General features: G+C 46.1%; 2 protein-coding genes and 1 long non-coding RNA gene across 5 annotated transcripts in view; 1 reads left to right on the top strand and 2 right to left on the bottom strand.

The window, feature by feature from the left end:
* Positions 1-2,105, bottom strand: part of ST3GAL5 (ST3 beta-galactoside alpha-2,3-sialyltransferase 5) — a 31,223-nt gene extending 29,118 nt beyond the window's left edge. For both annotated transcript variants that reach the window (XM_063157928.1, XM_063157924.1), the window contains exons 1-2: positions 2,083-2,105; positions 1,727-1,992 (exon numbers count right to left, since the gene is read on the bottom strand). Coding sequence is in view for 1 of the 2 variants with exons in the window: in XM_063157924.1 (XP_063013994.1) it covers positions 1,727-1,766 (40 nt within the window). In the remaining variant the exon portion in view is untranslated. The remainder of the gene's footprint in view (positions 1-1,726; positions 1,993-2,082) is intronic.
* On the top strand, positions 296-17,161 carry LOC134418919 (uncharacterized). 2 transcript variants are annotated; one of them, XR_010027873.1, is made up of 4 exons: positions 296-745; positions 7,425-7,541; positions 11,826-11,886; positions 16,393-17,161. It is a non-coding gene; the product is annotated as an uncharacterized LOC134418919 (long non-coding RNA). The 2 variants fall into 2 exon arrangements; XR_010027874.1 differs by lacking the exon at positions 296-745 and adding an exon at positions 6,188-6,319.
* Positions 17,162-20,082: 2,921 nt separating this feature from the next.
* POLR1A (RNA polymerase I subunit A) overlaps positions 20,083-27,865 on the bottom strand; it is a 34,887-nt gene continuing 27,104 nt past the window's right edge. The window contains exons 31-34 of the mRNA XM_063157922.1: positions 26,924-27,124; positions 26,022-26,139; positions 23,461-23,625; positions 20,083-21,008 (exon numbers count right to left, since the gene is read on the bottom strand). Coding sequence (XP_063013992.1) covers positions 20,908-21,008; positions 23,461-23,625; positions 26,022-26,139; positions 26,924-27,124 — 585 coding nt within the window. The 3' untranslated portion in view covers positions 20,083-20,907. The remainder of the gene's footprint in view (positions 21,009-23,460; positions 23,626-26,021; positions 26,140-26,923; positions 27,125-27,865) is intronic.

The following is a 27,865-nucleotide window of genomic DNA, read 5'->3' as shown; positions in this document are numbered from 1 at the left end:
TTGTAACAGTAAAAAAAAAGCTTTTCCTTATATGTGAATCTCTTGTGTTTCAACTGATGCCCATTATTTCTTCATTCTCCCACCACAGACCTCAAGAACAGCCTCCTGCTTTTCAATGACCTCCTCACAGGAGGGCTGCAATCAGATCTCCCAAGTAATCCCTTACTTTCACCTTCATCCTTTCCTTTCCTGTGAACATCTAAATGTCATAGGTTAGTATCTTGCAGCTAAGTCTTGGCAAGCCTGTGTTAATCCATGCCCATGCTCAGACACACAAAACACAGCCAGTCTGGGGTAGCAGCTTCACAGAGCAGAACCACTGTCTTCTCTGATCCATCCTGCTGTGAACTGAAAAGCACTGGTGTGAAAACCATCACTCTCATCTTCACAGCAGCTTTGCATGAGGTGAACCAGATCTGCAGTGATCTAACGAGGCTGTGATTGAAGGAAACCTCCTGTCCCCTCCTCTTGGCAGCCTCCAAGAGCACTGCTGCTGCCTGAGCTGTGCTCCAGACGAGCCAGAAGCAAAAGAGACTTTAGGCTGAGGAGCAGAATGGGAACTTGCTGTGAGTGCAGCTGAGCTGCCACAGACAGTGAGTGAATGGACAAAACAGAGAACTGCACCGGGGCTACAGCTGCCCTGCACAAACCCTGGCATGCTGATGTGGACCTAAAGCTGTTGTAGAAGAGGAAAGTGCTTTTTTAGCTCTGCTTCAGGCCTGGAAGGGCTTCTTTTCAGGCAGTGGTAAGATCTGGAAAACTGAGCAGATGTGCAAGCTGTTGATCGTGTTAGTGTATGCTCTCCCAGAAGTGTTTTAACATAATATAAAGTCTAAGTTAACTCTGTCTGGGCATAACATGTGTCATGCATAACTGGGCAGCAATGCTGCAACTGCTGAACTGCAGGTGCGTCTGCAGGGCAGGTCCCAGGAGATGTCCTGAGATCAAAGTCTGTGTCTCTGATTTGGGAAAAAGGGGATTTTTGCTTATGTGAGGCACTGAAGGGTGACCATGGACCTCCAAACAACAGAACACACCCAAACATGTCTGTTTTTGTTGACATGTGTTGCATTTTCTCTGCTTTCTGTAAGCCCAAAGGGGTAATGAGGAGGAGAAAAGAGCTGATTTAGCATTGCCTGACAGATGCAGGAGCAATTACCAGAACCCATCAAGGCTTTTCTCAGCTGCAGAAAGCGTGAAGAGCGTATTTTGACAATGTGCCACAGGCAGACAGGGTCCTGCTTTGTGTTACGTTGAATAAATAGTGCCTGGCCGTGTCAAGAGTTTATGCAGGGTTTTCAGGATCTGCTGAGGATCTGTTATTGAAAAGTTTCTTTTACTTCTCTGAACTGCATAACGAATTAAATATAGCATGCTCTGCACAGCACTCAGTTTTACTGTGCCATAATAGGAATCAGAGCAGGACAAAACAATTAAAAGGCTTGAAAAAGAACAAGCAAAATGGAGACGGTGTGAGGAACAAATCAGAACAAACACTGTGGAGATGTGAGGCTGTTCTCTGGTGTCCAGAGGGGAAGGACAAGCTCTGAGAGCAGGAGGTTATTGGTGCAGCACTGGGCACTTCTCATATACCAGCCATAGAAATCCCATCTGTGATCCCTCTTCCCCAGAAACAAGGCTATTATCTCAAAGTCTTGCCCCAGCAAAAGTCTCCATTCCCCCACCTGTGCCAAGGCCAGCAAGGGCAGCGCGATCTGGGACCTACCTGTCTGCCAGCATGTGTTGATCATGCATAACAAGATCATCTTCTGCACAGGTCCAAACCATCTTCTCCATTATTTCTTTCTTTTCCCCCATTCTCAGGCTCAGGTTTGCTTTTAAGCAGTACTTGTCAAGACAGGCCACTCTAAGTCATTGTTAAATCAGATTATTTTGGTTCAACAGCTCTGGGGAAAAGAATGTCCATCCACTTCTTCTCTGTAAATCTGGGGGGATGTTACAGGAGGGACCAGTGGGTGCCCATGTCTTGCCCTAAAAATACAGAGGTGGGAGGCAAGGTGTGCATTTACAGCTGGGGACTCAGCTGTAATTTTAGGACCCCCCTTCAGGGTGTGGACTCACCTGCCATCCTCTCCACTGCAGTAGGACCACCAACACTTCCTGCACGTGGGAGATATCTTATCCTGAGAGCAGAAATGAAACTGCTCTTCCTGGAATTGTACAAATGTTAAATCATCCTCACTCACTAAAAACACTGAAGTTGTGCCAGAGTTGTGCCTGTGCCAGGATAAATCAGCACTGAAAGATGAGAGCAGCGTTGTTTGCCAGCTGGGCTGGTGAGCCAGTTCAAAACCAAGTGCCTTGAGCCAACACATGCCAGTTTTACCCTTCCCACTGCTGCCAAATGACTTGCTTAAGATGTGGCATTTCAGATGGAGAAGCAGACTTCTGTGGTTTTGATGCTGTAATAGATTTATGAAGAATTTTTCCTGCAAAAGCCTGTAACCTGAAAACCCAGTTGCAGGATTGCTTGGAGGCATCTTTGGACTTTCTCCTTACTTTGGATGTTCCATCTGTTTGTTTTTACTTTGACTTAAATTTGCATTGTCTATTCTTTCTATTTTTGTTTCCCTTTTGTTTTTATTTCTGTTTGAAAAAAAAAGCATCTTTGGAATGTGTGTTGTTTTTGAACACTCTCTGCTGCATGGTTTGTTGCTGAGAGATTGTGGCTAAAGGCTGGGAGGTCCTGGGTGCTGCCTCAGTGAAGCAGCAATGCAAATACAGCTCTGTGGCCAGACCAAGAGAAAATACTGCAAGTTTAATCTTTGCTTTCAAGGCTGGGCTGAGAGAGCCATCCCATCAAAATAATTGGTGGGAAGCATGCTGTGTTTTAAAACACACACAGAAACACATTTTGTTGTTTTTGCATTGTTTTTTATCAGAAAAAAGCTGTCATTCATGTCTCTGGAATATTATTTTTAAGCCTTGTGTAGTAGCACATGTGATCTCCATGAGCTGACAACTGCAGGACACCAGTTCTACAGGAACATGGGGAATACTTAGGATGGACTGACATACTCTGGAGCAGGTGAATGTGGCAGCAGTTCACATTGCCTTGCTTTGCTGAGAGCTGTCTGCCTTGCAGACACAGAGGGATGTCACAGAGCCCCTTGTAATGCACCCCGAGGGCTGCCCATCCCTGCCCTGCATTGCAGCACCAGGTGTGACAGAGGGACCAGGGCTTTTCCGGGCTTTTCCTTTCCCCCCAGCATTGCTATATTTCCTTTTTGCCCATTTTCCCCTCTATCCAAACACCAATTCCCATCTCTCTGACAGTGCCTGCAGCGCTTCCTTCCGTGGCACTCTGAGCTGAGCCAAGAAATTTCCTTCTCTGGGATGCAACCTGAGGTCAACCCAAGCCCTTTTTATTTTGAGCTGAGACTTTAACTGGCCAGGAATCTGTTTGCTGAGAATGATAGCAGAAAGAGAAGTCTTTCCAAAATGTATGGGAAATATTAATCCAGAAGAGATACTGCTTGCTAAAATGCCCATTTACAGACTTTTTTCATGCCTCTGATTAGAGACCAGTGAGCCCTTTCTTAGCCCTGCAGTGAGTTTTTATAAAGAATTCCTTTTGTAGGCCTAGGGTGGTGTTTCCCACCAAGCAGAGCAGAGCCAGGGCAGGGCAGCATCGCTGAGGTGGTGCCAGCACCCAGCACAGCCGGAGCAGCTCGATGACACTGCGGCCGTGCCTCAAAGTGCTTCCAGTTCACAGCTCAAAGCAAGGCAACAGGCAGCAAGCTTTATCAGTAGGACTTCAGGGATGTCAGCCTGGCCTTTGGTGTTCTAATCCCTTGTAAAAATTATTACTGCTTTAATTAGGGGTATGAACTTTTCTGTTTGCATGAGGTTTTCTTTTGCAGAGGCATCTTACCAGGAAAGCCACAAATATTTTAGTGTAAACATCCTGACATCATTATAGTTTATTTCCCTCCCCAAATGGAAGTGCACTTATGTCACTATTAAAACTTACTGTCCTGAAATTTACTAGTTTAAAAGCATTAGAGAGAAAGCAATGCATTAACAAGCACAAGGGCGAAGTGGCTTCAGGGGAAACCCAGAATTGCTTTTTATCCTAGTTTTCTGTTCCCTAATGAACAGCAGGCACTGAAGACATTTACCACCACTGTGGCCATAGGGGCCAGGCTCAGTCTTTAAATGAAAAGATGTTTTCTGTGGATTACTTTGAGTGAAATATTGGTGGGACACACTCCCAGAGCATTTGCTCTCACTGTGGTTATGTTGACAAACATGTCTACCACAGCCAGAAATGAAAAGACATTATAAAATTTATTGCAGATGCCCCCCTCGATTTTAGGAGATGTTTGATGCAACACATATGATCCTAATAATAGTGTGGGGTATTATCACCCTGCTGCAGACCTTGCTACATGAAGGAGAGTCAATCCCACCTCAAACATTCCTATTTCTCTTGGCTGCTGCCAAAGAAAGCCCAGAACGCCTGGCTCAAATATCCACATCACTGTGGGAGGCCTGGAGGGTGGGTCAGATAAAGAGAGAGAGAAGCCAGCATCAAATTTCAGATAAACAAGGTCAGGCAAGCAGATACAGAGACCTTGCCTTAAGCCTTGAGCAAGGTTGAGCAGTATTAAAAGACTGGAATGGAAAACTGGGGGGGAAAAAAAGCTCGTTTGACTAATATTTACAGGAACAGGGATCTGCAGAACTGGAAATGAAAAATGTGATGTTTCAGATGGCTCATGCATTAGTGTGACAGTGAGTCACCTTATCACAGCTTTTCTTCAGCAGCAGCAGCAAGCAGAGATATAAAAATTAACCTGAGTTCATAGGGAGTCACCAGTTTGCAAACCACACAGAAGAGCCACAGAATATGGCTATTTAAATCAGATTAGATTTATAAAGGTCACTGATAAAGCAATTGTATTCTCTAGTAATTATATTCATATCTATATACTGCTGATGACTTACCCTGTTTTGGGGAAGGTGTTCCTTGCTTCTGATGAAAGATATGAAGAGTCAGGTGGATAACTCTCTTTATTTCAATCAATATTGTAATTATTTAATTAGTGGGAAGAAGACAGAGCTCAGTTTACTTCCCAGCAACCTTTACTTATCCCTACTAAAAAAAGTGGAGTTTTAATACAGCAGCAACTCCTATAAAAGATCTGATGAAGATTTCATCTAATTCAGCGTAATTGGTGCTTCCTGTCTTTGCAAATAACATGGTTTGGTATTGCTCCTGCCATCCCATTCTTCACTGGGGATGAAGTGGGGACAAGGAGAATTTCCATTAAAGTCCCAGAAGTCTCAAACAATGAAAACTTCTCAGCACCAGCTTCATAACCCCCTAGAAGGGCTGGGTAAAGATGATGGCTGTTGCTATAGGTCTTGTTTTAGCACATGAGAGCAGCAACTCCATTTTCTTTTTAGCTTCTAATGACTACAATTTGTATTGCACTAAATCTGCCCCTGGTTTTCATTAAGCAGAGGTCATCTAAAAAAAAACCAAAACAAAGCTTAAAAATTTAACGACCCATTATCATCAGTGACACACTAAAAATGGTATTGCACATGTCCCTTTCAGTGACGTTTCTCCAGCCATCCTGTAGCAAATTGAGACAAGCCAGTGCCTTGCTCCTCTGCCTGTCTGCTTAAAATGACACCTCCAAAAATATCTGCAACAACCAGGCTTAGCTGGGAGACCAGTTTGTCATCTAATACAACAATCCTGTCATTGTTTTACACTTGCTTTTTTACCTGATGCTCTGCATGCAGGTATCCAAATCCTGCTCTGTTCCCCATTTTGAGGGCAAGCTGTGGCATCCCCAGACATCAATGGTGGTCCTTGTGAAATACAGCTGTTCCCCAACAGTTATTGTGGCTTCTATGGTAATAACAATCATTCAGAAATAAGCCTCATCCTTAAGGATGGAGTTTACTTTGTTCAGACCTTCCAGGAAGGGCACATGCAGTTCTCTGATGTTCAGTTTTGACTCACCTACAGCTACGTTTTGTCTCTGCAGGCAGTGGAAGATTGTGTGAGGAGATTTCAGTATACAGCTGGAACAAAGAATCTCACCTTCCTGTCATGATTTACTCTCCTCACAGCTTGGCAGCATCCCTTTGGTGTGCCTGCCATGAGAGTGTCTCCCACATTAATCATGCTGCTTCCCAGCCTGCACAGTGTACCCAGCTCTGCTCTGCTCAGCCCACCCTGCACGCCTGGCCCTGTTTCCAGCAGCTTTCTGGATGTGCCTTCAGTTGGCCTTCAGCCTGCTTGGTGTGTCACACTGTACCAGGGATGCAGCACACACAGGTGAAGCAGAAAATGTTTGCTTTCTCTTTCCACACTTTGGCTGCCAGCCAGGTGCATTGAACATCCAGACTTGCAGTGAGCACCTTGCTCCTTAAATCCCCCTTTCCCAGACACCATTTCTGGGACTATCACAGCAGCACTGACTCACTGCCACCTTCTTGTCCCTCAGTTCTCTCTGTTCATGGACAAAAACTCTTCACCAGAACCTGTTTTCTCAGTAGCAGGAACTTGTTCAGCTGACTGCACAGTGACCTGGCACTGCTGCTGGTAACAGCACGGACACGTACCCTCATCTCTCTAACAGTGCTGGGTCTGTAAAAGGCTCTGCTGACTCCTGTCCTCCTTTAATGTGTCTCTCAGGTGACCTTTTCCCACATGGTTTCACAAGCTGAGGTTTCCTCTCTGCACCTGGGGATGCTCTGCCTGCCACACCACTGGTTCATCACCACGGGCATGGTCTGCAGCTTGTGCTGGCTGTGCTTTCTGCCCAGGTGCTTTCCTGCCCAGAGCAGCAGCAGCAATTTCTCTTTGGGGTCTGTATGGAGTGGCCCAGTGGCTGTTCCCATCTCCTCCTCACTCATTGCCTGTTTCTGTTTCTCCTGGGCTTTATCTCCACATGCTTGGCTTCTTAGTGAATTCTTGCTTGGTTTTCTACTTCTCCCTCTCATTTGGATTTGTGTTTAGCTTCCTAATTTCTGGAAGAGAGGGTTGATACTTGGCTGGGAAGAGGCCAGGAGGGAACTGGAGGTGGTGCCTTTATGGACCAGTTAGAGAAGAATTCAGTTCATCAAAGGAACGAGGAGGTGTTAAGTGACCAAGCTGCCACTTCCAGAGGGGTACAGCAGCACAACAAGGATTTCCCCATCCCTTTAACCTCATCTTCTGTAAGTCACAGGCATCCCTCAGCAAATGTACTTATTAAACTCTAATTAATGACGTCTTGGTGGTTTGGAGGGCACTCTTCCATCCTGCCCACTCACTGCCCAGTAATGATAATTTTTACTTTACTGATTATCTTTAACAACACCAATTACTAGTCAGGGAAGGCAGCGTTGGTTAAAATGATCAAAAACTTGATATACCTTCACTCCTTCTCTCCTTACAGGGAGAAGAGAAAAGCAAGCCCTTCATTAACGTGCTAAAGACCACTTTAGTGGTAAAGAAAGACCAGCAGAAGAAATGGGGTGAGCTGGATCTGGACTAACTGAGATGGGAAGCTCAGGTGATATTTGCAGCTATAGCCATGGGTGGTTTGCACCAATGTGTTCTCCTGCACTACAAGGGTTCTTAATCTGTTCCGAATATTTCTTAAATTGTTTTAGCTTCTGCCTGCAAATTACTGAATTCTAGTGTAATTGATTTAAGGAAGGGTTGAATTGGGTTAAGTACATCTCCATTATGTACTCTTACTGCTTTAATTAGGTCAGTTCAAAAACAATTTAGAAAAGTTGCACTGACTAGTTTAGTTAATGTAGATCAGAGTCCAGATAGGATGAAAGAGCAAAATAATTCATTCAGTCATCAATTCATCATTTTTTTTATGGCCAGATATCAGATGGTGTAAATTTATGGTTTTGTTAAGAACAGCTGTGCTGGAGCATACATATGTGCTGGGAATTTATTGAGCTGAATTTGAGAACAGCTTTTTCCACCATGCTGCCTTAGACTCCAGCCTGGCTGGGTTTGCTCTCCTTGTTTCTGAGGGGAAGCTTGCTGGAGCCACAGGGTCAGCAGCCTTAGCACCAGCCTGTAACTGCACAGCCCTCAGCTGGCTGCACCAGGACACTTCTGAAGCAAGAACCTCCCTGCTTGGTGCCCTGCCAACAGCAGGATGGCACAGTTACCTGCTGAGGGTCAGGCCTGAGGCAGCCTCATGGCCTTTGAGAAGGGGGTGTAGACGAAAGCACTTCCAGAATCACCTGCACTGCACTGGATGCTGGTGGATCCAGAGGCAGGGAGGAGCATCACATGGTGCTTACTCTAAATTCAGCTCTCCACTGCAAGGGATAACCCTGCACCCCAACCATGAAACCATATAGGAAGGAAAATAGTGCAGACTGAAGGAAAGGGAGAGACCATTTGTTCTACCTCCTGTCTCAAGCCAGGACTAAGTATGGCAATGGCATTTGTGAGTAGCTAAACCTGCCAGAAAGGTGATGAAGGTGATGGAAAAGAGAAGCTGTCAGGACCACTGGGCAGAAATTCTGGGGCTCTTATCTCCCAACCCATCCGTGTGGATAAAGAAGTCAGTGACATAACAGGCTGCACTGAACCCTGGGGCAAGGCAAAATCAGAGGGGCAGGCTCAGAAAACCAGGAAAACCCCATGGCTGGCTACAAGGGTCTGTAGCATGGTCACATTCCCCAGAAACAGAAAGGGAGACCAAGGCAGTGCACCACAGCACAGAGATATCCTTCTGAGAGCTCACCTTCCCCCAGAGCTGTAGCAGTTTGGGAGCCAAAACCACTGAGCAAAGATACAGTGCCTTGTGTTTCAACACTGTCAGTGGCAGTGGCCAGAGACTGAGAAAAGACAAAATATTGAAACAACCTTGTGACTTAAAAGATTTGGGTTTTTTGTGGTGGGACTGCATTTGGCTTTGTTCAGGTGTGGCGGGAGCAGCTCCCTGACACCACTGTTGTGCAGATGATGTTGTGCAGTGTTATAAAATGGAAGCTCTTGTTGGTCTGTATTGGGTGGAATGATATTGCCCTGAAGCAGTCAATTGTGCCAGCATCAAACAATTGTAAAATGCCACCATAAAATCAGCCTGATGTCTCCTCACCACGGCTTCAAACAGCCTCACACAACCAGCTCAGGAACAGGCTTTCATCTGGCAACCCCAGAAAAATACCTACACTGGGTCTAGTCAAAAATGTCCATAGCCCAGTATAACTTTGCAGCACTAAAACCAGAGCAGGGTGAGGGTGATCCTTTCTGTGTTATTATTTCCCAGACCTTGGCCATAAGTGATGGAAAGATTTCCTGAAGCAGAGGCTGAGGTAACCAGGCCTGTGGGCCCCAGAGCTCCTGAGAGCCCTGCCCTCTATGAACGGGCCTAATCTCTTCTTAAACCCCCTCAGAATTTTCATCACTGACGGATCCTGTGGCAAGGATTTCCTTGGTTTAATGGTTGCTGGGTGTGAAATGGTTTCCTTTTCTGTGAGTAAAGCTGTTTCTTGCCAAGGTCCTGCAAAGGCAAAGCCTGCAGTGTCTGGGTGAGAGCTCTGGTGCTGCTGCTGGGGTGGAGGATGTTCACACTGCAAGGACTGAGTTCCATGTGCTCAGCAGCTGTTAAAAATCTGTGTGGGAAAGGAATGGGGATTTGGGAAATCATTCACCTGACACTCTGCCAAAGTATGAATGAGCTGCAGGGGAAGTGAGAGGTTGTGGCCATGGTGCACCCATCTGCCTCGGGCTGGGCATTTCATGTCAAACCTGGAACTGGGGAGGGAAGCCAGAATATCCCAGGCCAAATTGTGCATGAGTTTTCAGGTGTGTGTTTCTCCACTAAATGCAGATACACCAGAGAAGGAGCATTTCCTTATAGATAGTCAATAATTAAACATTAACCCAGAACTGGTGATTTTGGATTCTCAGCCAAATAAGTATTTGGGGAAAATACTGTGGGTGATTTTATCTCTCCTCTCTTGGTGGTTGGATCATCTTGTTCTCCACACCCAGCCAAGCTTTCCAGCTGCAGTGTTTAAACTTCATCATGAATCACATTTTCCATAGCTTTCCATCACTCAGATGTGTCTTTTCCAATGCAAAGCTCTGGTTTTCCATCCTTAGCAGAGCCAGAAAAGCCACAGCATTAGACTCTCCAAGGAAATTCCTCATTTGCCCCTTAGTCAAACTGATTTAAAGGCATCCACATGTGCAGTGCCATGAGGAAATCAGTCTCAGGTGCTTCACAATTGCTCAGTCCCAGACTTGCAAAGGCACCATGAATAAACTCTCTTATTGCACACAGTGTCAAAGCAATTGAGCTGACAGGTGTCCAGGCAAATTTCAAGATTATTTGCATAGAGTTATTGCTCTGCAAAGAAATCACTGTGGTTAACTTCTTGATTACTGGGAAGTCTTTTATTTATTTGTATTTATATGCATAATTGTATGCATGCTCAGAGCTGCACAGTTTGTTTAAAGCTGGATTGCTGGGTCTAATGCTTGCATTTTGATTTCCTCAGGAATATTATTTGCATCCCAGTCTTCCATGAAAAGTTGAAATGATGCATCAAAAAATATGTATATTGACATACATATATAAGCACACATTCAGACCATAGTTTGGAGATAACCTGTTGTGCTTTTGCTAACCAAAAGGGACCACATTGAGAATTTAAAAATAATTAATTTTAAAAAGAGGAAGGATCTATGAGAACACAGTGTCTCTTCTGAGCCATAACAATGGGTTTGTGTCTCAGCTGAGGGGCAGGACTTTTAAAAATAGCACAGTGCAGTACAAATAGCCCATCATTGTCTCACTGTATTCCTAAGCCTGAGTGCAAACTGCAGTGCCTGGTGTTTCAGAGCTGGCTCCTGGCAGAATCCAACCATAAAGTGTCCCTGGAGAAATTCTCAGCTGCCTCCTACCTCTCCTGCCTGCTCCCTGGAGCAAAACAAGGGAGCACAGCCTGATGGAGTGCAAGCAAACAGGGTGGAGTAGGAAGGGGAAGCAAAGTGCTTGCAAAGCTCTGTGCAATTAGGGACTGCTCCTCAGGAGTGAGAAGAGCTTCAAAATCTGCCTGCTCATTTGGAATTTGTTGTCAGCTTTGCATACAAGATTTAATTGAATGACAAGGGGTAATGGTAATTGTTTTAAACTAAAAGAGGGTCAATTTGCATTAGATATAAGGAAGAAATTTTTTACAATGGCACAGGTTGCCAGGAAGGGTAGTGGATGCCCTGTCCTCAGAAACATTCAAGGCCAGGTGGGACAGGGCCCTGAGCAACCTGGCCTAGTTGAGAATGTCCCTGCTCATTGTGGGGTTTGGACTAGGTAACCTTTCATGGTCCCTTCCAACCCAAATCTTTCCATGATTCTGGGATTTTCTGTTATGAGCTGTGCTGGGAAGGAGTTGGTTTTATTTAAAACTGCGGAGTGCCTGTCCAAGGGAGCCTGCCACACATGGGGACATGTCACAGCCACTGTGAGGGTGTGAGCAGCTCTGGGACTCTGCTGTCCTGCACAGAGGGGAACAGAAGAAGCAGCTCTGCTGCCTCCTTTGCTCTGCTCAGCTGGCACACACTGCTTGCAAAGCAAGGTGCTGGGTTTGGGCTGGCTCTGACCAACCCCCTGCTCACTGCAGCTGGGCTTAGCAGGCTGGAACCCTGCCTAAGGCACAACTGAGAACATATTTTTGAATTATATATATATATATATATACATATACACATATATATATATACATATATGTGTGTGTGTGTGTGTGTGTAAATAACTATTATATCATATCATATCATATCATATTATATCATATTATATTATATTTTTTCACAGGTGCTTGTATCAGGATCCAGACCAGCAGTGAGGAAATGGAAGCAGAGAGCCCTTTCTAAAGGTACTCTCCTGCCCTTCAGCTTCCCCTTCCTCCACCCATGTTGTGCCCTAATTCAGCACTGGCATTTAAGCCCTGCATTAAGCAAGTATCAAATCCTCATCACATCTTCCTTTTTTTTTCAAGTTTGATTTGTCTTCAAAAACAGCCTCTGCAAGCCCTGTGCTGTCCCCAGTCCTGGCATGTTTTAGGCCTAGGAAGTGATTCCAGGCAGCTCTGACAAAGGAGTGCAGGTTTGGGGGTTTATTTAGTGAAAAGCAGTGAGGGCCCTACCAGCAGCACATCTGTGATACCCTCAGCACGTGTTGACTCAGCCCAAAATGGGAGATGGGCACCATTGGAGGTGATGCCTGAGCCATGGCTAACGTGCTGAGAGGTGGTGGGAAGGATGGGGATGCAGCCAGAAGGTGCAGAGGCAGCAGGACCGAGGGTGATTGGGAATTCAGGATGTCTCAGCCCTTGCTGACCCCTCTCTGGCTGATGCTGTGAGAGCTGTGTTGACTACCAGCCCTCTCTGATGTTATCAAGGCAAATTCCATGTATTGATTTATCCCAGACAGTAAAACCTCACCTCTGGGTCTCACATTTTGTTCTAGAAAGTAATAATTAACTCTCTCACCTGACACTGGGTACAAAGGCCTGGCCACTTTTTGAGGGCTGGGGGAGCCAGGCTCACCCAGCAGTGCAGGGGAGTTTGGAGAGGGTGGCATTGACCTTCTTCAGTACAATCAGCCAGCATTTGCCATTCACATCTTTAGCAGCAGATTTTCCAAGCAGGAAAATGTAACCCTTCCCTGGGAAAGGCACTTCTGGCAGCTCCCACCAAGCCAGGAGAGCAGGGACAGGGTGGGTGGCTTAGGAAGGGTGGCAGAACCTCTTTGTAAAACTGTCAGCAGGAGGCTGTTGGCCTCAAAAGTGCTCAGGACACAGCCTACCTCATAGACCCATGGCTACAAACCCACCTGATGGTTTGATCTGTTCTGTTTTGAAAGCCTGTGGTGTCTGGATTTCCATCTTTCCATCGAAAAGAGGTTTTCTGGGGTGCCTATCAGAAACTCAGATCATTGGTTCTCCTGTTCATTCACCTGTGTCCTTTTCAATCTGCCAAGGTCTTTACTACTATTAAATGAGTTATTTTCTTCTTTTCATTATTAATGATGCCAGACATTCATATTCTGAGCCTACCTGATACCATAATATTCCTTAAAGGTAACGTATTTGAATTTACTTTTGTTTTCTGCCTTTAATGATCTGGGTTCTTATGGTGAAGTCCTTAATGGTAACCATCACAGTATGAAACTTCTTTCAAAAAAAAAAATCCCAAATGTTTTCTAGGAGTTAAAACTCAGAGAGAATTTCCCCAACGCCACATGACATAAATTCATGACTGTTACCACCACAGGAGTCATCTAAACTGAGAAAAAATAGAAAAGGTCAAGGGTTGTACTCAGTGATCTGAAAGGTCTTTTCCAACCTAAATGATTCTATGATTCATTTTGAACATTTCCTTTAAAAGAATGCCCATGAACCCCAGGAGGATGACATATTTTCCTGCCATGGCTTTGTAGGACTGTGTGGAATTAAACCCAGCCTCCAGCTTGGAGTCACAGTCAGAGGGGCCCTGCAAACACAGACCCCAGGGCTGTGATGCTGGGATTGGCTGCAATGGATGGATCCCAGCCTGGCTTTACCCTCCATGGCCTGACCAGGTGGATGTGCCATCAGTCATTCACTCTCCAGGCAGGTCTCCCATTTCATCCCAAAATGAATGAGAGCACTCATTCTCATAAACAGCTTAGTGTGAAAACAGTTTGGCAGGACAGATGTTGGCAGGAAACAGCAAAAAGAAAAACCAAACTAATTTCAGTTCCTTGATTTTGACACAAAGGAAGGGAGGGACAGGTTTCAGTGCTGATAAGAGAGGGGGAAGCTCTTGGGCAGCAAAGGGGAAGGCAGCAGTGCCCTGTGCCCTCCCTGGCAGCAGCACAGGGCACGAGGCTCCCCCTGGACAGGAATCACAGCAGTGGCAGCCCTGCCATGGCCTTCTGGAGGGATTATCACCACCAAGCAAGGGCGAGGCTGTTGGGGAGCTGGGTGCCAGGAGTAGAGCAGGGAAATGCAGGTAGGCTGGACAGGGTGACATTTGACCGGGCTGGACCCTGAGCTGCAGGAGCTGTTTGTGCAGCCAAAGCCACACCTGTAAAACCTCTGCAAGTGGAAGGAAATGCTGAGAGAGAGACTCCAACAGCACTGCCTGGGCAGGACCTGGGGCCAGCAGAGGGATCTGAAGGACTTGGTGGCCAAGAGTTGGGTCAGGGAGAGCCCTGTGGTGAAGGTAAAGGGGTGGTGGATCCTCTCTGTGCTCCCACCACGTGCTCTGTGTCACCCAGCTGCTGCTGCCTGTTCAGCTGGAGCACATCCATGGGCATGATCTGTCTCTGATGGAGGAGGATGAGTTTGTCATGATCTGTACCACAGATAACTGAGCAGATCTGCAGCATGGTGGGTGGAGGTGTGGAAGCATCAGCACCTTAATGGAGCTGTTTCAGCAGCTCTTTCCTCCCCAGAGCTCTGGACCAGCCCCAAAACATGAGGCAAAGCCAAAAGCTTCTGCCTGAGCTTCAGTGTGGAAACCCAGGGCACAGGGAATATTTCTGTGTCTGCTCTGGGGTGCCCTGGCCCCCAGGGCAGCACTGACTCTGACCCTCATCCATGGAGAAAGTTTCCCAGACTTCAAGATAGACTGGAATCCACAAAAGTGTGAAATAGATTGTAGAGAGCAGTGTAAGTGTGTCACTGGGTGAGAAATTGAGGGTTCTGGGATTTTTAGTGTGTTGTGGATGGCAGCAAGATGGAGGGCACAGGGTGTCATCCTGGGTTTGTTCTTCGTGCTGCTTCTTCTTCCTTCTTCTCCATGGGTTTGGGTGGCATTTTGTAATTGGGCAGACCAGTCTGCATTGTGGGCTCTGTGGGATCAGTTATTGGGTTAAAAGGGAAAATAATCCAGGTGTCAGTCCTTAATTGGATGGTTTAGTGTTAAAAGCCCTTGTACCAAGAGATTGTTGGCCATTCTGTGCCTTCTAATGAAAAGCTGCAGAGTTCACAGCAGTGAGACTGTTTTACTGATAGGAAATAATGAACACCTGAGTGTGAACATGAGCTACTCTCTCAAGTGCCTTCAATCCAGACCCAGAGAAATGGATACTTCAGTTACTGTAAAATGACATCAATTTGTCCCCAGTGCTGGTGTTTATGCAAGAGGGGGTGAAATGGGCCCTTCCTGCTATTGCCCCTCTTGGTACCAGTCTGGGTCCAGCCTCAAACTCCTGCCTGAGCTTTGCAAAAGCAGCAATTCAGATTCTGCTGTCTTTCCACTCCTGTAAAATCCACTTAACCCAAAATTAAAGATCCATTAAATCACAGTTGATTTCTGTGGCAGGCTGAGGGCACTGCTCTGGTTTGTAGCTTTATTTACACTCAGGAGGCTGCTGGGGCTAAAATGCATCTCAAATTCTGCATCTTCCAGAAGTAACCCCAGCTCCCAGACAGAGCAAATACAGTATAACAGAAAGCACAAGAACCCTGTATTGAAATGTTGCACAGAGCACTGATTTTTATTCTTTTTAAGGGACAGCCCTGGGATTTTTGTGCAGAGCTGTTGTGCTGCCAGCATACAATTTGCTCTACTTGCCCTTTTGGTTTTAATGTGCCATTAATAATGCATCTCTGTATTTATTGCAGTTTCCATTACTGTTCCACTGTTACATCTTGATCACTCGTTATTCTGTCTGCAGTGCCAGGCAGGGCTCCAAAACCCAAACAACAGCAGCAGAGCAAGCCATGAGCCCCAGCAGAGCCAGAGCAGCTCCACTGAGGGGGATCATTCATCTTCCCAAAGCTGGCAGGGCACACTGCCCTAGGGAAACAGGAACAGCTCCACATCCTCTCCATCTCTGTGATCAGCCCTAGAACTTTTCCAGGCCGCTCTGGACAGTCAGCTCTGTCCAAAGGGATCTAAGCCAGGAAAGTGTAAAACATCATTAATGAGCAGCTTGCTTAATCCTGGCTGTGTGGCATGCAGGGTGAGAGGAGCAGGAGCAGGCTGTGGGATGGCTCTGGCTGGCAGCTCAGCAGTGCAGGCCTCATGGAGGATGCCCTAAGGATGCCTCCCTGATGGATTCTGCATTCTGAGAAATGCTGCTCAGCTGCTCTTTGCAGCCAGCAGGGCTCTGTAGCTCCTGGGATTCCCCACCCTTCATTTCCCACCCCATTGCAGCCCTGTGGGTCTCCAGCTCAGCATCCAGGATTGGATATCACAGCACTCGTGTTCAATCCCCACTGGGACATCTTCAGGCCTCCTCAATCCTGCATTGCTCTGTAAATCAGAGTTAATACAGAAAGGCAATGCTGAAGGAGCTGGGGCTGCCTCACAGGGGAGTTACAGAGCTCACAGGGCTTCATTACTCTCTTTTCCCTGAGGACTTACCACCCCTGTCTTTCTCATCACAGGAAAATGCCCTGAACCCTGGAAAAGACCTGATTGCAGTACTGTTTTGAGGCAGGATTTCTCTCCACCCTTATGCATGAGGCTGCACAAACACAAGGAGAAGGGTTTCTCTGGTCTTCCAAGAAAGCCCTAGCTTCCCCTTTCTTCTTCTGGGGATGGAGCTGACCTCCTTCTGCCCTTGTCCCTGTGAACAGCGTGTTATTTCCAGCAGCAGCCAGGAGTTTTGGAGCAAGAAAATGGAAATTTTCCTGTGCTGGTGGTTAGTGCACTCAGGAGGGGGGTTTGAAGCCCCTCTGAAGAGCAGAGTTCCTGTGCCCTCAGTGACTGCCTGGGCTCACAGGCATCACCAGACACAGCTCACTGTCTATGCCCTGGGTGCACTGTCCAAGAACTCACCTTTGCTCTCTTTTAATTGTATTATCCACAAAACAAAGCAAAACTGAGGGGTTTGAGGTTGAAGCACCATCCCTGCTCTAGAAACAGCAAAGCAGAGCAGGGATGATGAGGCACAAAGCTCCTGCTGTCCCCTCTGGCTGAGGGGCTGGCTGCCATGCAGGGAGCTGTGGGAAGCAGAGCTCATTCTCCCCCACCCCAAAGACCAAGACTGCCACTTTCAGCTCCAAAACCTTCAGAACACTTTCTGGGTCTCAGCCCTTAAAGGCAGTCCTCACAGGTTCTCCCACCTGACCTCATCCCAGAGTTTTGTCCTGCCTTCCTCTGGCTGCTGCAGCCCCGGCCTGGGGCGCGGCCTGGTCACCACAGCCTGACCTGTGGGCAGCGTCCCTGGGCTCTCCCTCCTGGCAAACCCCTCAGCACAGGAGGTGCTTCCAGCTTCCAGCTTCCAGCACTGACTGGCAAGCATCGAGGGGTTTGTGCGCAAGGGCTCTGAGTGATTCAACATCTCTGGGAGCTGAGTTGTGGCCACTGCCTGGTTACTGACCTGCAACATGGGAACCAGTGACCTGGGAAAACAAACTTTCCTGCTCCCTGTCTTCTAATATTTAGCTTTGCTTTTTGAGATGAAAGAAGAACGAATTCCTATTTGTATTCATTCCCATTGCCCAATTTAGGAGTTTTTAATCATTTACTGAGAAAAACAAGCCTTCTGTTATGATTGATTGGACTTGAACATAGCTTGCATTCCAACTCCTGAGCAAATAGAAGCTGATTCACTGTTACCAAGACACTGAAAACATTTGTTATCTCTGTCTTGAAGGTAACAAATCTGCATCAGCAAGTGGGTGTGAACCACAGAATCGTTTGGGTTGGGAGGAACCTTCAAGCTCATGTCACTCCAACCCTTTGCTATGGGCAGGGACACCTTCCACCATCCCAGGTTGCTCAGAGCCCCATCCAGCCCGGCCTCGAGCATTTCCGGGGATGGGGCAGCCACAGCTCCTCTGGACAGCCTGGCCCAGTGTGTCACCACCTTCACAGGGAATTTCTCCCTTACATTTAATGTAAATCTCTTTTAGTTTTTGCCCATGTAAAACATCACTCTCCCTTATTTACACCCCTGTTAAGTACTGGAAGGCTGCTCTGAGGGCTCCCCAGAGCTCCTCCTCTGCAGACTGACACAGTCCCAGCTCTCTCAGCCTGTGTTCACAGGCACATCTGTACAGCAGGAATAAACCCACAGCTGATGCCCTGCTTGCCAAAGCACATGGGACAGCTGAGGATCACTGCTTCCTCCTTCTGGCCCAGTAACTCTGAATTCTCCTAACTGCAGCTTTCAAAAATCCTCTTCCCCAGCTTTCACATCTTCATCCACTCAGCAGCCCCTCCCTGGAGTGCACATTCAAGCCTATACCCTTTAGTTTTCAGACAGATTGACCACTATTACTAATGGACATAAAGGAAGGGAGACAGTTTGGAAGTTGCTTCCCCTTCCCTCATTCCTCCTGTGTTTCCACAGCATTGGGATATTCTGCCACCATGAAGTGCAGCAGACAGCCAAGAGAAGGGACGGCTCCCTTCTTCCAGCCTTTCCATCATGATCTCCTCCTCTCTACAAAATCTCATCTACTGCTCACTCTTTGGGGTCCTTTATGCCAAAAGTGCCTCTCGTTTGTCTGCTGCAAATAATCACAAAGCAGCAAGAGCCCCAGCCATTACTGCAGCCTTTTTCCACACTGTCTTTGGGGGTAGGTGGTTCACACTTCCTCACAAAGCACTGTGCAGTGAGAGCAGTGAGTGCCAGGAGGAAAACAGACTTTTAAAATAAAAGATCCAGATGCAACAGAGGTTCATGGGGTGTGAAAAGAAGGTAAAGTTTCCCTACCACATGAAGCAGGACTTTTTTCTAGCTGTTTTCTGCACACAGATGAATTCTAAGCAAACCCAAATTCCTTTCTCAGAAAGGGGAGTTTAGATGATCCCCAAGCCAATCTGCTCACCCCAGGGATTGAGAGCAATTGCTACCTCAGCTGCTTCTCCTTCACAGTATAAAATAAACCCATTTATATACCAAAATACCTACCTTTCTCCAGCCTTGGAGATATGGCCTCTCATCTGAGGTGGTGTTTCTCCCCCATCACTTTTGTCCATGAACAGGGACAGGCACCCACTTCCTTTTTCTATCTAAGATGTATTTGAGACTTTCCTACAGAGCCAATTCTTTCAGTACAATCAGAATCAGGTTTTGGATCCTGGTCTGTGCCAATACTTCAGTACAATCAGAATTGGGTTTTGGACTCTGGTCTATGCCAATATTTCAGTACCATCAGAATCAGGTTTTGGATCCTGGTCTGTGCCAATATTTTAAAGGCAACTCAACACTGAAATGGAAAATTGGATCATCCTGCCACAGCCTGAGCCCATTTTCCAAGTGGCTCTAGCTAAAGAATCATCAGTTACTGGGAGCAGCACTGAGTAACCACTTCACTTGAATGAAGTGGTTTAGTTATTTAGTGATTTAGTTATTTAGATCAAACTGTTCTGAGCACCAGGGGATGCCACATCTCCAGATAGGGAATGTGGCACAGATGCTCTTCACTGGAGAACCCTGAATGTGTTTTGTGGATCCCTCAACAAACAGCCTGGACCAGTACAGATGTAACCTGGAAGTAAAAGTCTTTTTGTACAATGTTTGTTCTTTCCCATCTCTTTGCTAAACTGTACCCAACTGAAATCTCTCAGGATTCTTTGGTGAATGATGTTTTTGACAACCACAAAGCAGGTGCTAAGACTGGAGAGAGACACAAGGAAATCTTTCACAGGGATTGCCAAGTGAAACCGGACACCTGCTGAGTTAATGCATTTGTTAAGCTTCAGAGCAGGACATGTGACACAGCTCTAAGGGGCTGAGGCACAACAGAGTCAGCCAAGGGACTGACAGAGGCTCTTTCACAATCCCAAATCAGCATGGCCCACTGTCTGATCTGATCCCTGCAGTGCAGCCCCCAGGAAATGGCTTTGCTCTGCTCTGGCACTCCCACTGGGGCACAGGTACCAGTGAGAACAACCAGGCACTGAGATCTGCTAGAAAACCTGTCCAGATGGCAGTGAGCAAACTCCAAAGAGCTTTAGCTACTTGTGTGCAGTGCATCCTGATTCAAATGGAATATATAAATGAGTCTGAATTCTGAGGAGTGGCAAACAGCCCTGGGTCACATCATTTTAACAGCAGAATCAAAAGTGAACTCCCCTTGGTAACACAACCACATAACATGGCATTCAGAATATTTCTTTGCAATTTCTTTTATTAAATATCCTCTGTGATACAGAATATCTAGGCAAAAATAGTTTACAATCTCTGTTTTGGTGATTCTTACATGAGTCTTTCGCATAGCCACTTCTACAGCAGCTCATGTTGGCATTTAAGGAATAAATCTTCAGCAAAAATCAAATCTCTCACTGTGTGAGATCTATTCTACCCAAAGAAGTTAAAAGAGCATTGGAAAAACTGTGAAAACTCTGAATTTCATTCTTCAGCTAAAAGAAATTTAAGAACTGTGTCACAGACACATTCTTCTTAACAAATGAAGCAGCAGAATAGGAAAATGCAAACTCTGAAGTTTATACAAGCTCATGTCAGTGCACCCCAGGGCAGCAAAAGCAGAGGAAATGCCTCGAGCACAAAGCTCCAATGCAGTCTGAGGCTCAGCACAGCAGTGCCCAGCTCCACCTGCCAGTCTGCAATGCCATTTCCAGTACTGGAAATCTGTCATGGTAATGACCAATGGCAGCTGGCACTGCCCCCCTGATGGGATTCTGCCCCACACAAGTCAGACAGCATAAACAGATTCTGCTTTCACTTCTGCTGCCAGAACAGCTGCACAGCCTGACACCCAGACTGACTCCTGCACTTTATTCTTTTCTAAGTAACCAACCTCATTTTTTACACTGATGAACCGTAAATAAGTGTTTCTTTGCATCAAAATGCTCCTTAAATAGATAAGGCTCATTGGGTATCCAGATAAAGACACCTGTTGGCACAGGGAAGGCATCTGGAGACACAGCACATGCAGTTCTCACCATGAACATTCCAAGCAGATGCTGAGGTTCCCAGCAGAGCTCTATGTCAGGGGCTGCTTGAGGTCAAACAAGCCAGTCCCTCCTTTGACCACCTTCCCAACCACGAGGCAGGCCGAGGGGGAGCGCAGCTCGTCGTGGGCACCTGCAGCACAACCCAAACAAAATCCTGTCAGGAGCTTCCCAGAGGATTCTCCAAGGGCAGTGCTGGAAAGAAATCGTTTTGGTTCATGTGCAAGAAGCACCCCCAGGTTCAGAAAGGTTCTGCCACCTGCTGTTCACACTGAATTGGGATTTCTGGGAGTTCAGAGGCCACAACTCTTTCTAACCCTCCTACAACAACTATTAGCTCATCCCCATCTTTGGTCCCAGCAAATAATTAGGCCACACATTGCTAAAACCTCCTGATTCCACATGGAAAGACAAAACAATCTGAATTCTAAGAGAACACAGATATGACCTTCCAGTGAACACATCCTGGTGACTAAACAGGTCACTAAAAATACATGTGAGGCAAAACCAGAAAGATTCCCTTGTCACTGCTGCCTTTTTCCTTTGTTAGCATGAATCCCTTTGATGTGTATTTTAAATCCCTCTGGCTAGATATGAAGAGAACTTTTCACTGGAGAGACATTCCATGGATTCCTCTGATTTTGTGGTTACTCACTGTAGCGAAACAGTGTCACAGAAATTTGGAAGCTCTCCAGGTGACATGTCTGGCTGGGATTGTTTTACTTCCACTGTTTTTGTAAGCATTCAGGCTATTTTTTATTCATCCTAACTACAGCAAGCTGCAAGTTTATCATTAGCACAGTAGGAAATTGGAAATAAAATTGTTAAACTTCTGCTAAGCTTGGTTATTTTTCTTCCACTGAGCAAAATGTCCTGAGCTTTGCATCATGCAGAGGGTGGGGGCAGGAGCACACACAGCACTGTGTATGGCATGTGCTCACTGCTCTGATCTCAGCCACAGCTGGATAATTAAATAGCTGAAGAAAAAAAAGCCCCTTTGTTAGATGGTTAAGCAGGACAGTGGTGCTGCCCTGTCTGCTCATGTGATGTGAACAAAGAGTCATTCAGTGAGCAAACAGCCCAGGGCCTCTCTGCTGATGCAGTCTGCTCCTGCACAAGGAGCTGCTGAGCAGCCTGTGCTCCAACAGCCCTGCTCACCTCAGCTGAGCCTGTCCTCACAAACCTCCTCTCCTTCCTGCCTCTCAGGGCTCCTTCCCTTCCTCCTGCTTCCCACTGCTCAGGGCTCCAGCCCCAGGCACCCTCCAGTGTCTCCTGAACTGTACAATCCAGTTATCAGTTACATTAAAGCAAATTAGATCCAGGCTGCTGCAATCCCCATCATGACTGATTTCCAGCGTGGGGAAATCATGAACTGCCTCTGCTTGTAATCAGTGCAGCTCCTGCCAAGCCACCCTGCCCTTCTGTCAGCATGCACTGAATGTCTTCATACATAATATTATCCATACATTACATTTCACTCGGCAAAAAACTCCTCTGGTTTGATTTCTAAGTCACTATGTGATACAACAAAAATCCAGAGGGTGAAACTGAGTGACAAACATCCTCTTCTCTTTAATCTCACCCTGGATTTACACTTTTCCTTCACAATTTTCAGATTAATTAAGTCACTCATAACCAATGCTATTAATTAAAACCCAATCTTTCTTCCCAGAAAAGCCATAAAACAGCATGAGCAAAAAGGAATTCAGTGGTAGAAGTATTTCTGATGTCAGTGCAAGGCAGTTCAGGACAGGAGCTGAAGGGATCATGTTGAGAGCTCTCCCCATTTGGAACTGGAAGGACACAGCAAGTTTCTGACTGGCAAATGACAGAAACCAAGTTTATTTGCAAAAGGGAGATGCAATTGTATCCAAAGGCTGAGATCACAAAAGCTGTCATGACAGACTTAAAGCATGAAGTTTTTTTATAGAAGGCCTTAAATGTAGATGGCTAATGCTGCTCCAAACATCCTAAATGATCCACACAGCCCTGTGATCTCTACACCTTCCAGAGAGGCAACTGAGGGAAGAACTGAGATTCTTTCATTGAGATTCTAGGGAATCTCAAATGGCACCAGAAACCTACTTTAGACAAATGAGTCTGACTCTTTGTCTGTGTCTGAGGGGAAAAAGCAAAGATAAACTGCTAAATCAGCCAGTTCTTTTCTCAAAATAAAATGCTGAATAGCAAGGCTGGAAAAGATATGGAAGTTATATGCACAAAAACAAAGCAGAGAAGACAATTTTAATAGCAGAGACAGAAGAAGACAGATTTAGTAGCCTGTTATAAATCTTAGCTATAGCAAATCTTAACAACCTTAAGGTTTGTTGTAAAAATGCCCAGCTAATTCTTAAAGAAAGGAGTCACAGACCCCACAGATTACATGTGGGAGCTGGTTTTATTTAAGCTGAGAGAATTTTACTAAAAACATCTGGAACATTTTCCCAGGCAAAGGCTTATTTTAAATATCTGCCTTTGGCATATTTTCTAATACAATTATGCATTACTCAAAATACTGGAAAGTTCTGACAGAAACCAAGCATATGTGAAATGCTGCAGCAAGAGATTCAAACTAAAGCATTTACCCATCATTGTTGCATCCTTCAAGAATTTGTAGCTGGTTTCAAATGTCATCTGCTGCAGAGGGGAGGAGTTGGACTGAATTCCAATGCGATTCAGTGGTTTGTAAATTCCTTCAAAACACATGTAGTCTGCCACAAGTGAAAGGTGTCGAGGGTCTACCACAATCCCTTCAAACACAATAAAGACCAATCAGCAGAGCATTCAAGGGCTGAATCTGGGGGCTTTTCAAACAAATCAGGTCTAAAATAAAGCCTTTGAATCCAGGCAGCTTGGAGAACATCTCTATTAACATTCTTCAGTGTGTCTCTGCTTTAACTGCTCCCCTCAAACATCCAGGAGAGGCAGACTGACTCATACAAACCAGGATCTCTCCAAACTGAATGAAGGGAATGGGAAACTGCAATGTCAGGAGTGTGTAAGGCAGCACAGTTTCTCTGTATGAAATCAGCAAATGTCTGCACCATCCTTGTTTGCACAGAAGGGGATCCCACATCCATCCCTCAGGAGGGACAGAGCTCACACATCCATCCATCAGGAGGGACAGAGCTCACACATCCATCAGGACAGAGCTCACACATCCATCAGGAGGGACAGAGCTCACACATCCATCAGGGAGGGACAGAGCTCACACATCCATCAGGAGGGACAGAGCTCACACATCCATCAGGACAGAGCTCACACATCCATCAGGGGGGACAGAGCTCACACATCCATCAGGGACAGAGCTCACACATCCATCAGGACAGAGCTCACACATCCATCAGGAGGGACAGAGCTCACACATCCCTCAGGAGGGACAGAGCTCACACATCCATCAGGACAGAGCTCACACATCCATCAGGAGGGACAGAGCTCACACATCCCTCAGGAGGGACAGAGCTCACACATCCATCAGGACAGAGCTCACACATCCATCAGGGAGGGACAGAGCTCACACATCCCTCAGGACAGAGCTCACACATCCATCAGGAGGGACAGAGCTCACACATCCATCAGGAGGGACAGAGCTCACACATCCATCAGGAGGGACAGAGCTCACACATCCATCAGGACAGAGCTCACACATCCATCAGGGGGGACAGAGCTCACACATCCATCAGGGACAGAGCTCACACATCCATCAGGACAGAGCTCACACATCCATCAGGAGGGACAGAGCTCACACATCCCTCAGGAGGGACAGAGCTCACACATCCATCAGGGACAGAGCTCACACATCCATCAGGACAGAGCTCACACATCCATCAGGAGGGACAGAGCTCACACATCCATCAGGGACAGAGCTCACACATCCATCAGGGACAGAGCTCACACATCCATCAGGGACAGAGCTCACATATCCATCAGGGAGGGACAGAGCTCACACATCCATCAGGAGGGACAGAGCTCACACATCCATCAGGAGGGACAGAGCTCACACATCCATCAGGACAGAGCTCACACATCCATCAGGAGGGACAGAGCTCACACATCCATCAGGGGGGACAGAGCTCACACATCCATCAGGACAGAGCTCACACATCCATCAGGAGGGACAGAGCTCACACATCCATCAGGGACAGAGCTCACACATCCATCAGGACAGAGCTCACACATCCATCAGGAGGGACAGAGCTCACACATCCATCAGGAGGGACAGAGCTCACACATCCATCAGGGGGGACAGAGCTCACACATCCATCAGGACAGAGCTCACACATCCATCAGGAGGGACAGAGCTCACACATCCACCAGGAGGGACAGAGCTCCTGCCTCTCACCTGGTGACCTGGATTAGCTGGCCCTCAGAGTCACAAAGGCTCTGATATCCTCTGTGCATGACATCAGGCATTCACAGAAATCCCTGTTCAGCCTAAAAAAATGCATTTATTCCTAACTAACACGTGTGGACTCAGTGTAATGGGGGTCATTAACAGCTCTGTCAACATTTACTGAGCAGTTCTTGAACAACTTGAAGGTCAGACCATTCTGGGCTGCCAGCTGGCAAATCTGTTTGCTACAACTGCTTGCTAAAACTCCCACTGTATTAATCTCCCCTATTTTCAATGGTTTATTTCACAGTGAGTGCCTGTGAAGCCATGCAGCCTCCCCAGGCTGGGCTCTCTGAATCATCTGAGAGAAGAACATTCAGACAATGCAGTGCAGCTGTTTTAGCAAAGATAGAAAAACTCAGGAGCCTGGGTTCCCATCATTAAAAAGGCAAAGTGAGGCAAGGTTGAGCCTCTTCTCAGGGCCACTGCACAAGTCTAACAGTTGGCTTCCTCAGACATTAATAATTAATTGGTCTGAAACTTGTAGCTTGGAAAAAAATATACCAGAATGGAAAAACTCTGTGAAGGGGGAATAAATTCAACCTCACCTATTTCCTACTGATTAAAAGAAAATTAATAATTAACCAGCAAGGTCTTCACAGAAGACTCTAAAATAATTAAAACTATGAAAACCTGCAACCTAAAAATAAGCACATAAATGAAAAGATCATGCAAAACCGTAACTGAAAGCATGTGTCTGTATTTTCCTATCTTAATGTTATTAAAGACTATAAAAATACAAAGAAATCCTACCATATACAGCAAATACATCTTTTATTTCCTTTATAATCACCCTCAGGGCTGATTCAATTCCATAATTCTTAGCCATGGAATGGATATCATTGCAGTAAAGTCTGTTCAGGTCCAAAATCTGAAAACAGAAAAAACAGAGACACAAGTTAGGACAACAGTTGCTCTGTATTTCTAAATAACTTAAGCTAAGACAGATTTTTCTCCTATGTTTTTCATGAGCTTAAGCAGCACCAACAGTTACAGAATAACTAGGCAGCAGCCTAGCTGTCAAACACAGAGAAAAATTATTCTGAGGATTTGTGTTAAGTAGCATTAAATAGATGAACAGGAGCACTGGAGTCAAAATTCACCACAGGAGAAAATTAACTGAAATCACAAAAAGCAAGCTAACAAATTACACCAGAAAACAAGTTAAACAAGTTAAAGTCTTTCAAGAGAAGACTTAACAGAAAACAAGTGAAAGTCTTCCAAACAACACAGTGCAATGCCCAGTGTGGCTCAGACAGCCAGAACTATTAGCAAAAGAGAAGATGCAGATTAAAACAATCCTGTATTTGGAGAGCTATGGCCTAGATGGGATAACAGAACTATTCATCTCCAAGCACTGCAATTCATTGAGATGAAGAACTCCCTCAAGTAACATTTAGAGAGACACCAGAGAGAAGAATGGTGTGAAATCATCTGTCATTAGGCCCTGGCTGCTGCACAAACACTGATTTGCAAGCTGCCCTTGAGAAAAGGCTCCACTGAATACATCCTGGGGATAAAAAGGAGGAGGAAGACAGTTCAGGAGCTGAAAGGCTCCACATCCCCCCTGAGAAACTGCAATGACATCCATCATCCACCATCTCCCCCAGACACAAACGAGCATTGAAGTCTGGGGTCAGAAACAGATTACACACATCAGAGTACTTGAAGAGCTCTGCCAGGTTGATGCCCTCTGTCTGGAGGACAGACTCCTTCTGTCCGTCCTTGCCGGTGCTCTCGATGAGCAGGCAGCGGGCGATGCCCTTCACCTCGTGGATCACCGTGCTGCGCGCCAGCGCCGCCAGCAGCGAGGACACGTCAAAGTACACCTTGGTCAGGGGCAGGGCCAGGGAAACCTGATGGGAAACAGCACGGGTGAGGAGGCTTGGACACAGGCTCAGCAACCAGCACCCTTCTCTTCGGGCACAAAGCTGACATGGGGAATTACCCTCGTTGTGTGTGAAGGAACATCAATGTCTGACTGGAATTAGAGGTGAGTGATGGCAGTGTGAACTCCCCATCCCAGGGTTGTTAATCCACATTGCTTCTGAGGTCTCTGAACTTACAAGGACAGCTATTTTTTTTTTTTTATCCCTTCTGTCAGGTATATGCTTGTTGAGGTTTTTATTTTTTTATTAAGATGTTTACATTTTTATCAACAGTTCAGCCATCGCTTTTATTCATCAAGGGCTACACAGCAGACTGCCACCAGACATTTTTTATGAAAAATCCTTTCCTTAGGATTTTTGCTCCTGAGAAGCTGAGAGGCCTCAGAAACAAAATGTAAACATTGATTATCTGCTGCTGTGGAATGCAACAGGTGCATCTGTGATTGGTCTATGTTGGTTGTTTCTAATTAATGGCCAATCTCAGTCAGCTGTCTGGACTGTCTCAGTCAGTCACAAACCTTTGTTATCATTCTTTTTCTATTCTTAGCTCAGCCTTCTGATGAAATCCTTTCTTCTATTCTTTTAGTATAGTTTTAATATCATATATATCATAAAATAATAAATCAGCCTTCTGAAACATGGAGTCAGATCCTCGTCTCTTCCCTCACCCTAAGACCCCTGTGAACACCCCCACAGCAGACCATCATA

The sequence above is a fragment of the Melospiza melodia genome, chromosome 5 (genome assembly GCF_035770615.1).
Source record: "Melospiza melodia melodia isolate bMelMel2 chromosome 5, bMelMel2.pri, whole genome shotgun sequence".
Classification (NCBI taxonomy): domain Eukaryota; kingdom Metazoa; phylum Chordata; class Aves; order Passeriformes; family Passerellidae; genus Melospiza; species Melospiza melodia.
Note: the sequence above shows the minus strand (reverse complement) of the source record. Positions and strands in the feature narration are given on the sequence as shown.